Below are 13288 nucleotides of genomic sequence, written 5' to 3' on the forward strand. Positions count from 1 at the left end.
ATTCCCCCATGTTGTCTTGTTAGTACTCAGGAATGCTCATGTGCTTATTTGGTTGCCATATAGGATCTTTTACTTTAACAGCTATTCTTACTACTGCACCTTTAACAGTTAGATCTCTGTTAGCTCTTGAGAAGAGGTGGTTAAGCAAGAAACTTTAAAAAGTGATAGAAATCTTGTTTTAAAGGCCAGAATAGTTACTGCATCACAAGTCTCCTTCCATAGGTGTTTGGACAGTTGTGTTGGTGTCAAAGACTTTTTGATCAGATTTTTTAAAACATATTCAGTATATTCTAATACAGGGGTTGGCAACTTATGGCACGCGTGCTAAAGATGGCACACAAGCCGATTTTTCATGAGCCGGACCCCGGCAGGCAGCACTGTGCCATTTAAAAATACTGCCTGACCCAGCCCACTCTTCTCCACCCCCCCCACCCCCCGCCTACCGCTTTCTCTTGCGGGGGCAGGGGGTAGAAGCAAGCTTGGTGCTGCTGCTGTACGGCAGGCTCCGCCGGCAGCCAAGCTTCCCCCTTCTCCACCTCTTCCCTCAGCATGCTGTGTCGAGCCCCACCTCCTCTCCCTCTCTGCCACCGATGGCTCTTGTGAGGGAGGGGAAAAGAGCAGCCCCAGTGCCCTTGCTGCTCAGGCCAGTAAGGAAACGGGGAAGGGATGTAGGAATGGGGCCTTGGGGAAGGTGGGCAGGAGCGGGGGCGTGTCCCTCCAGTCCCCTGCTGTGAGCCGCTCAGGGCAGGGGACTGGGAGCACCAGTCCCCCAGCCCTCTGCCCTGACCCCTGCACCCCCCTTGCACCCCAGCTCCCTGCATCCCCGTCACAACCCTATCCCTGACTCCTGCACCCTCCACACATACCCACCCCCGACACCCCATGCCCTGACTCCTGAACCCCCTCACACGCCCCCAGCCCTGACTCCTGCACCCTCCACACATACCCAGCCCCCCCCACACACACCGCCTGCTGTGACTCTTGCACCCTGAGAACCAAATGGGAGTTCCTGCACCACCACCACCCACATTCCCACCTGCACCCCTTGCACCAAATGGGAGCTGCCCGTTTAAGCGCTCCACACCCAAACCTCCTGCCACAACCCTGAGCCCCCTCCCTCATTTAGCTCCTGGCCAGACCCTGCACCCCAACCCCCAACCTGCTCCTTCACCCCCAGCCCTGTGCTCAGTGCACCGCCACCCTCAACTCAGTGCACAGAGAGAGAGAGGAAGAGAATGGGCCAGAATCAGGGAGAAGGTAGGTACCCTCTCTGTGGGCAGGGCCAGGACCCCAGGCTGGCAGCGGGCTGAGCGGAGCTGGTGGCTGGGACCCCAACTGGCAAGGGGCTAGAAGCCAGAACCCCAGACTGGCAGCAGGCTGAGCGTGGCTGGCAGCCGGGACCCTGGCTGGCAGGAGCCAGCGGACAGGACCTCAGATCAGCAGCGGGCTGAGCAGCTCGGCCCACTGCTAGTCTGGGGTGCCTGCCCCGCTCAGCCCGCCGCTGGTCTGGGATTCTGGCTGCCGGCCCCTTACCAGCCTGGGTCCCAGCTGCCGGCCCCGCTCAGCCTGCTGCCAGCCTAGGTGAACGGCACCCCAGGCCGGGAGCGGGCTGAGCAGGCTGGCGGCTTAAGATCAGCATTTTAATTTAATTTTAAATTAAGCTTCTTAAACATTTTGAAAACCTTGTTTACCTACAACAGTAGTTTAGTTATAATATATTTAGACTTAGAGAAAGAAACCTAAAAAACGTTAAAATGTATTATCAGCACGCGAAACCTTAAATTAAAGTGATTAAATGAAGACTTGGCACACCACTTCTGAAAGGTTGCCGACCCCTGTTCTAATAGATTAGAATATTAATGTTAGTCTGATATGTTACAACTCCTCAGTTGGGTAATAGGCCATCTATGTGTGTCTACAAAGACAGCATTTTTTGGGTATGTCTACACTGCAATTAAAAACCCATTGCTGATCTGTGCCAACTGACTTGGGATTGTGAGGCTTGGATTGCAGGGCTGTTTAATTGCAATATGGATGTCTGAGCCTGGGCTGGAGCCTGGGGCTCTAGGATCCTGCAAGGTGGTCGTCGTCTTTTCCTTGTATGCTCTCTGCTTTCTCCTAATACCCTGTTTGAGATGCTTGTTCATCCAGTTTGGTCTGCAACCTTTCCCTGCAATTTTTTTCCTGTTGCCTGGAATGCAGGCTCCAGATAGTTTCTGCAACTTTGACTTAAAGTAATTCCAAGGACCGGCGGACCTCCCGCAGGCAAGCTGCCGAAGGCTGCCTGACTGCCGCCCTTGCAGGGACCGGCAGGCCCCCCCAGGCATGCGCTTGGAGCGCTGGTGCCTGGAGCTGCCGCTCCATATGCCACCTGCCCACAAGGCAGGTAATCATATGTGCTGCATGCAGTGAAATAAACTTGATGGCCCCCATTCTGCTGATGGACTTCTGCCTGCATTATTTTACTCTTGCAGGGATTTTGTTTGGTTTGGTTTTGCTCTTCATTTTTTGGGTTTCAGTGGAGTTATGGCTCAACATTGAGGTGCATTGGCAGATAGAAAACATGGGGAGAAACGATAGGGAAATTTGAACTGCATCTGCCCACAAACTGTGTGGCTGAAGTCAGCACTATTAGTTCGTCACTTTAATGAAATTGTCTGAAATCTGAAAGATATATATTTTAAAAGACTGCAGTATCATAGTTCTTTGTATACTGAAAACTATCTGAAAACCTGCAAAATCTGTTTTGTGGTGTTTATTCTGCCAGAACCCTATTTTGAAGTGCAAGGATTTTGGTCCTTTTCCAAGTAAGCTTGCATTGCATGCTTTATCTTTGATGTACTTCAGAGAAGTACGTCTTAACTTTAACGTTTGCCCTTTATTAAAAAAAAAAATAACCTACTGTGGAAAATAATCTAATAGTTGCAGAGATGTTTATTAAGTTAGGAGTAAATGAGTTTTGTAGAATGTTAGGTTTAACTATCTAGCTGCAGACAGAAAACATTTTTTTCTTATATGTGGTAGAACATAGAACTCAGCTTATCTGCCCATAAAGCTATTGTAATCGACATTGTAGAAGTTGCTTTGGTAAACTAATTTCTTCAAAATCCCTAAAGCCAAATTCTAATGATATTTCTACAAAGTACAATTTAATGCTGCTACTTTGCTATAACAGACTATTCCCTGAAATACAAAAGCATGTCACAATTTGCTAAATAGAATTGGGATGATGTTCAGAGTTAGCTTATTAACAACATTTTCACACTTACAGACTGGGAATTACTGGTGCTTAAATGCTTGCTGACGAGAATAATGCAAATATAGGCCCCAGCTCAGCAAAGCATGTGTTCAAGTGGTTTTAGGTATTAAAGTTACTCTTCTAAAATTTATGTACAGTACGTCTCACTCTGATATCCTTGCGTTCAGATTTCTGAAACAGAAGCAGCCTTACAAAACTCTCTAAAGATTTGGTTACTTAATATCTAGTAACTTTTGAATAGTACGTATAATGTCCATTACATGTATCGGATACACTTCATAATAACTTCTTAATGATATTTCATGCTTCTGTCATACCCATTGAACTTTGTCACTTGCATAATGGTAAGATTATTTCTAACTGCTTAATAAACATGCAGTGGCGATTGCAACAGAGTATAAACAAGCCATGAAAGAAGTTGAGAATATACACGCTAAAATACGGATGCCCTTTTCTCAGGTATTGCATTGAAAACAGTCACATAAGTGTTTACAGTAATGTGAAAGATGGACGTTTGTCACCACATGCAACACAAGCTCTTAAACCATGTAAAACAAAAGACATTTTGATAGGTATTAACAGGATTGACTCAGCAAGGCATGTTGGTAGTCATACTTGTACATCAGATCTGAAGAATGTGAAAAGTTTTGCAAATGCATGAGACTAATGATTAACTGGACTTAGTTACAGTTCAAAAGATTGTGCTGTTTATTTTTTTATAGACTTTCAAGGACATATTAACCTCTGTTTTTTAAAGCACTATTTAATTAAGCTTGGCAGAATTTGATTTTTATTTTATAATTTCAGTAGATAATATCTGTTTATTCTTAAGCTTTTTTCCAAATTTTATTGATATTTAAATTTTCATAGTTGTGGGAAATTATGGAGGGAGTCAGAATAAGGGAGGGATCAGGCAGTTATTTAATGATGCTAGATGTTGTGTTTCAAAAAATGTAAAGCTTTTTATAACCATAAAACACAAATTGTCAATGTCACATGTCAAAATGTAGAGTTTATATCGTTAAATTCTAATACGTTCTCAGACAGCATTTTTTCTTTCTTCACCTATTTGTAGATTAAATTACTATTATTATTATTATTTGTTGTTGTTGTTCATCCCTGTGTGGTGAAATTGACATTTACGGATAAAAAGCCAATCCTCTCAAGCCTAGTAATGATCCAGAAGAAAGTTGTTTATAAAGACATTGGTTGGACTATTTAAAATAGAATGAAACAAGGTGTGCTAAACAGAGAGAAGACTAAAAACATGCAGTGACTAATACTTTAACTTTTGTACTGAACCTTGGGAAAAAAGTTTTCAGTTATTACGTAAGCAAGCCATTTCTCATCTTACTTGCATATTTAGAACATTATTTTAAAAAATGTGAAACAGCACATATTCATATTTGTATGATAGTGTGTTTTGCAAGTTTAAAAGTCAAGACTCCAAAATAGGAACAGAATGAATTTTAAGTAGGCTTTATTTTATGTACAGTTTTTCTTAAGGGACTTTGGCTCAGATTTTTAAAGGTGTACAGGCTTTGCTGTGCTCAGCATTGCAAAGTCTAACTGCTTTAGGAGCATAAATCTTTTTTAAGGGGATTTTAAGCATTTAGCCTAAATCCCAAGTGTCTAAAACTCTTTTGAAAATCAGATAGGCCCTAAATCACGTAGGCCTTGCAACGCTGACCAAAGCCAAGCCTATATACCTTTTAAAATCTGGGCCTTTTTCTACTATTGCTAAAGTAGTAATTAACATAACACTGAAGGATCATGCAGTTAATTATAATTTGAGCATGACACGACTGTTCAGTTAGTTTCATGTGGTCAGAAAATCTGTTACAAAATCAGGTAGGAAGAATTCTTTTGCCAGCATTTCAACATAGGTTATTAATTCTGTTCCAGATACAATGTACAGTTATTACAAATCTGGAATAATCTGCAGAAGAAATCACAACTTGCTTTCTGCTAAGAAGATAGAAATCAATGAAAAATGAATTTTACAATGATTGAAAGGCATCAATAAAAATCTCCTGTATTGTTACTTTGTCATTTACCGCACTCTTTTGTTGTTGTCAGGTTGTTCCTGTTTTGGTGCATCTTCTCTCAGCTATCAGCAGTGTCCGACTTTACATACCCAAAGACCTGAGGCCTGTCGACAATAGGCAAAGTGTGTTAAAATCTATACAGGTACGTAACTTCCACAATAATTTAAAAAAACAATACAAGCAGTATACTCTGAACAGCCAGACACAATAGGGCGTGAGAACACCGTTTCTTACATTCACGTTCAGGTTTGCTTCATGTCTTCAGTCATCTGAGATTTAGTGTTTTAGAAACAGAATACACGTAAAACATTGGTTGCCTTCAAACAAAATGACTTACCTGATTATTTTAAAAACTGAAATCTAATGTGCCTAGTTTCAGCGTATATGAAACGTCAATAAAAGTTTCTTCTATACCTTAAATAGTCTAATTGTGCTGTTTGTTTTGTTTTTCAGTCTGTCTTTTAAATGTACATTTTAATCTATAAAATCTTGTGTTGCTACTAATGTCTGCATTCCCGAAAGTGCATTTTTAAATCTTTTTGCAGGAAGTACAGAAGCGGTTCCCTGATGGAGTACCATTATTGGACCCCATTGATGACATGGGCATCAAAGAGCAAGGACTGAAAAAAGTCATCCAAAAAATAGAAGCTTTTGAACATAGGATGTATTCACATCCACTTCACAATGATTCCAGTTTGGAGACTGTATATAAGCTTTGTGAAAGAAAAGCACAGGTGAGAGATGGACTATATCAGCAATTAGCTGAAGGCACAGCCAATAAGTGTGCTCCTCTTATTGATTACTTTTTATCTGGAAAGCGAAATGTTAGTCACCCTCCCCCCAAAAAGCAATATTGCAGAATCTCAGTAGGTCTGGCTGAGCTTTCATGGCATAGACTTTACTCTTTGAGGTATCTGATAGAAAGTGTGCAAATCTGATCTGAAAAAGATTTATCTGGAAAAATTGACATGGACCAGAAGGCTGCTCAGTTGTCACTAATCATAATCATTAAGAAAAATTAAGTAGCAATGTGCGTAATACACATAATGTGCGGTGTCACAGATACACTTTAAAGTGACCAGTTTTTCTACACTTTCAGACTATTCCCAAAACAATTCCAAAAAGATTGATAGGCTTGGTGTAAAAGACTTTAAAAACTGATCCATATAAAATATTTGATCATCAAAATAAGTGAAATCATACACTGGGACAAATTCTCTGCTGCCTTACATTCATTGTAATCCCACAGAAGTCACTCAGTGCCCAATTCTTCCATTCTTATTCATGCTGAAATAGCACCCTTTTTGTGTGAGTCTAGTCCAACAGTCCCATTCATTTTAATGAGTAAAGTGCTGCTTAGCTCCAGTTAGACCGGGTATCGGAGTCTGGCTCTGATTGTAAATTAACCTAGAATTAGGCCGCCAGTCTAGTCTTCTTTAACTGTGTGGTGCCAAGAGGGCTGGGGACAGCTGTGTTGGAAAGCTCTTGGAATCAAAGGATTTTTTAAATTTATGCATTTTGAAACTGATTATCTTACCCTACAATTATCATCAAGAAGGCGTCTGTCATCCTATTGGAGCAGTTTGTTACAAGTTTTATGACACAATTTATTTATATTTGATTATTGTTGGATGGTCTTGTGGTGACGGCACTAGCCTGGGACTCAGAATTCCCAGCTCTTCAACAGACTTCTTATGTGACTTTCACCAGGTCATTTGTGGTGTGTGTGTGTGTGTGTGTGTGTGTCCTGTCTCTCTCTCTCTCCATCGATTCCCTGGATGTAAAATGGGGATGATATTTCCCATCTCTTATGGGTATAGATATACCATGATGATGGAGGCCATATTGTTAGTACATGTCTTTAAAAGACAACTGTCTGTATCTTTGTATTCTGCTGAAGTTGTCTTAAGTGTCTATGTTACGAATACAGGGTCTGAAAATGTTTGTACACTTCTGGGTTCACAGATTGCAGTGGATATTAGAACAGCAAAGCGAGAACTAAAGAAAGCCAGAACTGTCTTACAAATGGATGAGCTCAAGTGCCGCAAACGTGTATTGAGGAGATTGGGTTTTGCCACATCTTCTGATGTCATAGAGATGAAAGGACGAGTTGCTTGTGAAATCAGCAGGTAACTGAAAGTTCCTATGGACGTGTTATGCATACATATGCCTTGCTGAACCCTACTAATGCTTAACATATTATATTTCTAATCCTTGTTACAGCATGGTAGAGGCCACTTTTAAAAACCTTTAATAGGAATGCACATGTTAAAAATCCATTTTCTGTGTGTTATAAAGAACAGTGATTTTCTTTAATCCCTTCCAAAGAAAAAGAAATAAGCTAGTGAAAGCAATAAGATTCTAATATCTTAAAGATAAAATGTAATGGAAATTTGAACTGATAAGAAAATGTTCTGTTAAAAGGCCAAGTCAATGGCTTTTCTTTACAAAGCCTAGGCCTTAGTCTCCTGTAATATTTACTTTATCAAATATCCTGCACTATGCCATGACAATTAGGGCCTCCTAAATTTCTATAGCCCAGTTCCTTGTGTTCCATTAATCCAGATTGCCCATAAACTCTTAGGTGTAGCAACAGTTATTCTAATGTCTGTTTATTGACACTACTGAAGAGTACAATTTAATTGATGCCAAAGGGCTGCAGGAATAGATGTGTGAAAAACAATAAATGTGATTGTAAGAAGGTAATGCATTTACTAGGCATGTACCATGTTAGAACAGGTATTTCAAAAAAGATTCAGATGGGAACTGTATCAGTTAAATCAAACTTCAATATCTCAGAAAATTTGCCAGATTTATTTTGTGCAAGTGGCTATATCTACTAAAAACTTGTAATTCTTGGTAAATACAATTCTTTTTTAAAACTTAACACCACAGTGGGTGCTGTTTTTGTGTCTGCTCCATGAAATTTTTGCCCTAATTCTTTCTTGCTATTCTGATGCATCTTATTACATCAAATAACACAGTAGAATTGAGCAGTACATAACAGGAGTTGGTCAGTAGCTTATGAAACTCCATACTTCCATGTAATTTAGGAATTGTTTGCTAATTGTCTACTTTGCTGTATTGAGTTTTTACATTTTGATTGTCATTTGAGTTTTGCCTAGAAAAAGCCTGAAGTAAAAGTGCAACAGTATTTAACTGATGCCCAATCAAAGAAAATTCATGATTTGTCTGCAGATCTGTTTTTATATTGCTCATGACCAGGTTTGCTTTAGATTTTATAAGCACACTGAACTGTTTATTATATCCTATAATACCCCCAAAATGTAAATTGTATCCTGTTAACCATCTCTTCTCCAACAATATCAATCCCAGTTTCTCAAGGCTTTATCACAAACCAAATGTTCTAACCCTTTTTATTATTCTGTTGTCCTTTCTCTGGATCTGTATAATCTCCTTTATGTCCTAGCTGTCAAAGTGGTAACTAACACTGGGCATAGCTGCTGTAACAATTCACTTGTAAACTGGCAAGAGATTCTTTGTGGCTGAGTAAAAGCTTTTTTGGTTTAGAAGGACTTGATTTTTTTCGGAAACATCTTTTCTCACCTCTCCTTTCCCTTCCCCAACAAATCAAAATCAATTTTCAGTTTTCCAGTAAACTGTCAAAATAAAAAGCTATCCTCTCTTGTGCACGCAATGTACTTTATAATGCAAAATGTATTTAATTAGAAATACTACTTTAAGAGGTCTTTTACCTAAGCTTCCTTCTCGTTTTCTCCCATTATAGTGCTGATGAACTGCTCCTGACAGAAATGATGTTTAATGGGCTCTTCAACGACTTATCTGCAGAACAAGCAACTGCATTACTAAGCTGCTTTGTATTTCAAGAGAATGTGAGTTACTTTTCGGAAGTCATAGATTTGTTTGTTTCTATCAAAGCTATAGAAGAACAACCAAATTCATGTTCCAGTAAATGCCAGGCCCACACTGAAATCAGATTTCCAGGTTTCCACTTTACTGAAGTACAGACCAGTGAAGGTTGCTGAATAGTCCAATTATAGTCCAGCATTGACCATTCTCCTGCCTCCGCTACAACTGTCACAGTATTCACCTAGGAGTAGGCGGTCTTCCCTGCATTTCTGATAAAGTCTTTAGGGTACTGCAAAGACAATTGTAAATTTTGAAACCATAGGCATCATTATCAACCCAGCAGGATAAATCAAAAGCTGATTGGTGTAAAGTTAGTAACAGTAAGTCCCTGGGGGAGAGGAGTATGAAGTGAGTATTTACTGCCAGAAAATTAGGTAATTATAAACATGGTGAAATACAACTGAAAAAAAATCACTTAAATGTGTTTGAGTTGTGTGATGAGCAGTACCCTGATGATTGCAGTACCGAGCTCCACAAACTGAGTCTAGCAGCATATTAGGTTGTATGAAAAGGAAAATAAGTTTCAAAGAAAAGAAACAATGATATTTCCTATGGAAAGTGTCAGGCTGCATCTGGAATATTGTGGTCTGTTTTGTTTGCCTAAAGCGGTCTTTAAAAAGATATCCATGAATGAGGGGAAAGTACAGGAAGGTTCTTGGACTATCTTATGGTAGTAATTTTTATATAACTAAAGAAATAGTAGTAGTATTTGGCAAGTTGTGATAAAATCAAATGTTAGCAATCCCTCTTCTCTCTGACAATAGCACTTCCATCCCTCTCCTGGAGTTGCTTTAACACACGCACACTCGCTCATTCTTTGTGAGCAACAGCTTCAATTCCTTGACATAATCTAACTTGGGTACTTCCAAGGTGCCTGTTGCCATGGGTACCATATCTAAAAAAGACATAAGACTCTGAAGTGAAACATACTAGCAGAATCATTGTACATGATCATGATTTGAAGCTACAGGACAAGGTTTAAACTATATTTTAGGAACGACTGCTTCTCCCGGGGAGTGGTTGGAAAGTATAACAATCTATTTTGAATTACATAGGAGCAAGTAGTATAAAGGAAGTGGGTGTACCATGTATTCGGAATACAAATTACAATTGGTTATGCCTTCATCTAATCTCTGTGAGTATCACTGGGAGTGCTGAGCATTCTTACAACTTCGGTGTCAGTGGAGACGGGTGATGGCAGTTAGCAGCCAATAAGTAGGCTGGATGACATAAATTGAGTTTCTGTGGAAGTGTCTCATTTTTGGGGGAGAGTTGGCTTTTTTGTTTTAATGAAGATAATTTCTGGGATAGCATACATGTAAAATTCCTCCTCTCTCACTCAGACATGCAGAATGATGACCAGTCACATCCAAGATTTTCCCACTCTCTAGGGCTCCCTCCTTTTGCGTGTCAGTTTTAATTTCTGCCTTGCTCAGAACACCACATAGGAAGCCACCCTAAGTAGGACTTCTTCAGCAGCCCTTGTAGACTCATTGGCAGCCATAGACTTTGCTAGAACTATAATGTTCTGGTGCAGTGACCTAAAAAGCCTTAACTTTTAGAACCATGGTAAATTCAAGTTGATAGTAAAGGAAATATGCACCATCACCACTGAAGCTAAGGATGAATCCATGGACTCCATGAGACTGGCAGCAAGCTCAGTGGCCAGGCATAAACACTGACATAAACCGCAAAGCCAAAGCTGCATACTTCAAAATTGTCAGGTGTAAGCCTATTTAGGGCGATGCCTAATGAGGTCCTAGTTAACACTGAGAATCCAAGCACTTGATCCCTACTCAAGAAAATTCCAACTAGGTCTACAGGCCCCCTCATGTATAAGGGTGGAAGCTCTTTTCATGTCAACCCATAGGAGAGGGACTTTTTTTTCCCCAATAAAGTTTTTTTTTTTAAATTGGAATTGAAAATATCTGTTAGCATGTCTTACATGAATGATTTTGTTAAAATATTTTCATGAAGATTCAGGACTCTAGTCACCCCAAGGAGTTTAATCTGTTGGTATCTGGTCCCCATGCAATGGGGCTATTAATGAAGAGCCTCAAGCCTGACACACGCATACAGTCCCCCCTCCCAAGAAGCTAGAGTGAAGATTTCAATGGAGGAGCAGCACATCAGCATGCACTCTCTGTTTTGAGGGAAAAATCATACCTACATTGAAAACTTTAACTGTCAAGACACTGCCATAGCCAAGACACTGTAGGTAGCAAATTTGGATTTACAGCAAAACTTGAATTAGGATTGCCACTACTGAAAACTGCAGGGTATTTCTGACTTTTTACATGCAAGTCTAGAATCCTGACCTGTGCTCTTGTGGACACCAATAGAACTGCTGAAAAGCAGAAAACACAATGCAGAGAACAAGTTTTTCAGTTAAAATCTAAAAGTCTGAGATGTATAGCAATCTGGAGGGTCCTAGCCCTTTTAAACTTTTTGTACTGGCACATTTGCCATCTTTTAAAATGTGATGCAAATATAAATACACCTCTTATAACAGCTGACCCATGTCACCTCTTTGAAATACCCAGCCTCTGCCTGCCAAACTCTCTAAATCATACAGCTTGTCCTGGATGCCCCATTATACTAGCTTCTGATTCAATAAATAAAGCTCAGTGACATAATCTGCAATGCTGTCATCTGTTTCTGTGTTTTCCAACATAAAAAAAAATGTTCTAGTCATGGAACTTTTTATTGTTGAAGTGTTTAAGAAGACATCTCTTGTGAGAGAGGAGTAAATACAGCTTTTGTCAGAAACAGTATCTCTGTGTTTACTGGTTATAAAATTATACTAATTTCACAAAGACTTCTCCCATTTAGAACTGAAAGACGTTTTCTAATTTTACTCCAGTATTTTGTGGGGGGGAATCCTCACTAGGAGGATTAGAGGCAAGTCATTGTAATGACTGTATATGATGGACTTAAGTAAGAGTTACTCAGAATTTTAATAGTGCCTCTTTCAAAGATGTATCAAGATCACACATCTTATTTTTAATTCATTTCATAGTGCTAATTGTTGGCAAGGATTTATGGCCTTTGAAATTCAAAATAAATATTCCTACAGTAGTAAAGCCAGTTCCTGTAAATGTGATGCAGTTTGTTAATGCTAGGTGCTGAATACTTCACTATTTTCGCAGCTGATACTTGAAGAAATTCTAAGTATTTTCGTGTAGTGATGCTTAGTATTGTGAACATTATTTAAAAAGATCATTCATGTAAGATCGCTACAGATGGATAGCAAAATGTGGCACCTGTGTTGACTCTAGAAGTGAAGAGTCGCAGATGCTAATAATTTACTGTAATGAGAGTGATGCCTATGTACGCCATTTCTCTGGTGTAATAGAAAGTTAAGTAGCAGAACACATAATAACATATTATAGATTGTAAAATTGATTAGTAACAGCAGTGAACCCAGGCTCAAAGCAGGACACACAAGGCTGTTGCACTTAATTAGCCTAGAGATTCTTATTCATACCCATTGACACTTTATACATCATTCTTTTAAAAATAAAAATTCCACTTATGCATTTTTCTACATTCTTAACTAAAAGTGAAGCTTCAAATTCATAATAAAATGGCTGTTGATTGGTACATTCTAGAATAATTTATAATATTGACAATTCAAACAAAAGTTTTAACAGAGGGACTGTCTTTAGTGTATCTAGTACAGAAAAAGGATGCCTTTTATTCCCATTAGCATGCTTTCTGTATTGAAAGTCTTTCTTTTGTGTTCAGTTAATTTATATTTTAACTTTCATGTTAAGGATACCTGGAGAAATGGATAGATACTCTATTTTTAAATAAACGTACTTGCAGAAGATTCTAGTATTTGTGATAACAGGTGTGAGGTGCATTAGAAAGGTTTAATGTGGCACTAACATATCTGGTAATGTTGCAGGTTTGATTTTGCATTTAACTTGATTTAAACTGGGAATATGGAGCTCATGAGCTTGTCTAATGTTTTCTTTTTTAGTCCAGCGAAATGCCCAGATTGACAGAGCAGTTGGCAGGACCGCTTCGCCAAATGCAGGTAGTTTTCCAGTGACAATCTTTGAACTCAGTGGGACAGCTCACTGGC

General features: G+C 39.5%; 1 protein-coding gene across 1 annotated transcript in view; it reads left to right on the top strand.

Annotated features, from left to right (window-relative positions):
- The window catches only part of MTREX (Mtr4 exosome RNA helicase), a 90426-nt gene that overhangs the window by 66283 nt on the left and 10855 nt on the right, over positions 1-13288 (top strand). Inside the window, exons 20-24 of the mRNA XM_050946889.1 lie at positions 5339-5449; positions 5853-6041; positions 7273-7436; positions 9056-9161; positions 13184-13240. Of these exons, the coding sequence (XP_050802846.1) occupies positions 5339-5449; positions 5853-6041; positions 7273-7436; positions 9056-9161; positions 13184-13240 (627 nt within the window). The remainder of the gene's footprint in view (positions 1-5338; positions 5450-5852; positions 6042-7272; positions 7437-9055; positions 9162-13183; positions 13241-13288) is intronic.

This window comes from Gopherus flavomarginatus, chromosome 3 (genome assembly GCF_025201925.1).
Source record: "Gopherus flavomarginatus isolate rGopFla2 chromosome 3, rGopFla2.mat.asm, whole genome shotgun sequence".
In the NCBI taxonomy this organism is placed as follows: Eukaryota; Metazoa; Chordata; order Testudines; family Testudinidae; genus Gopherus; species Gopherus flavomarginatus.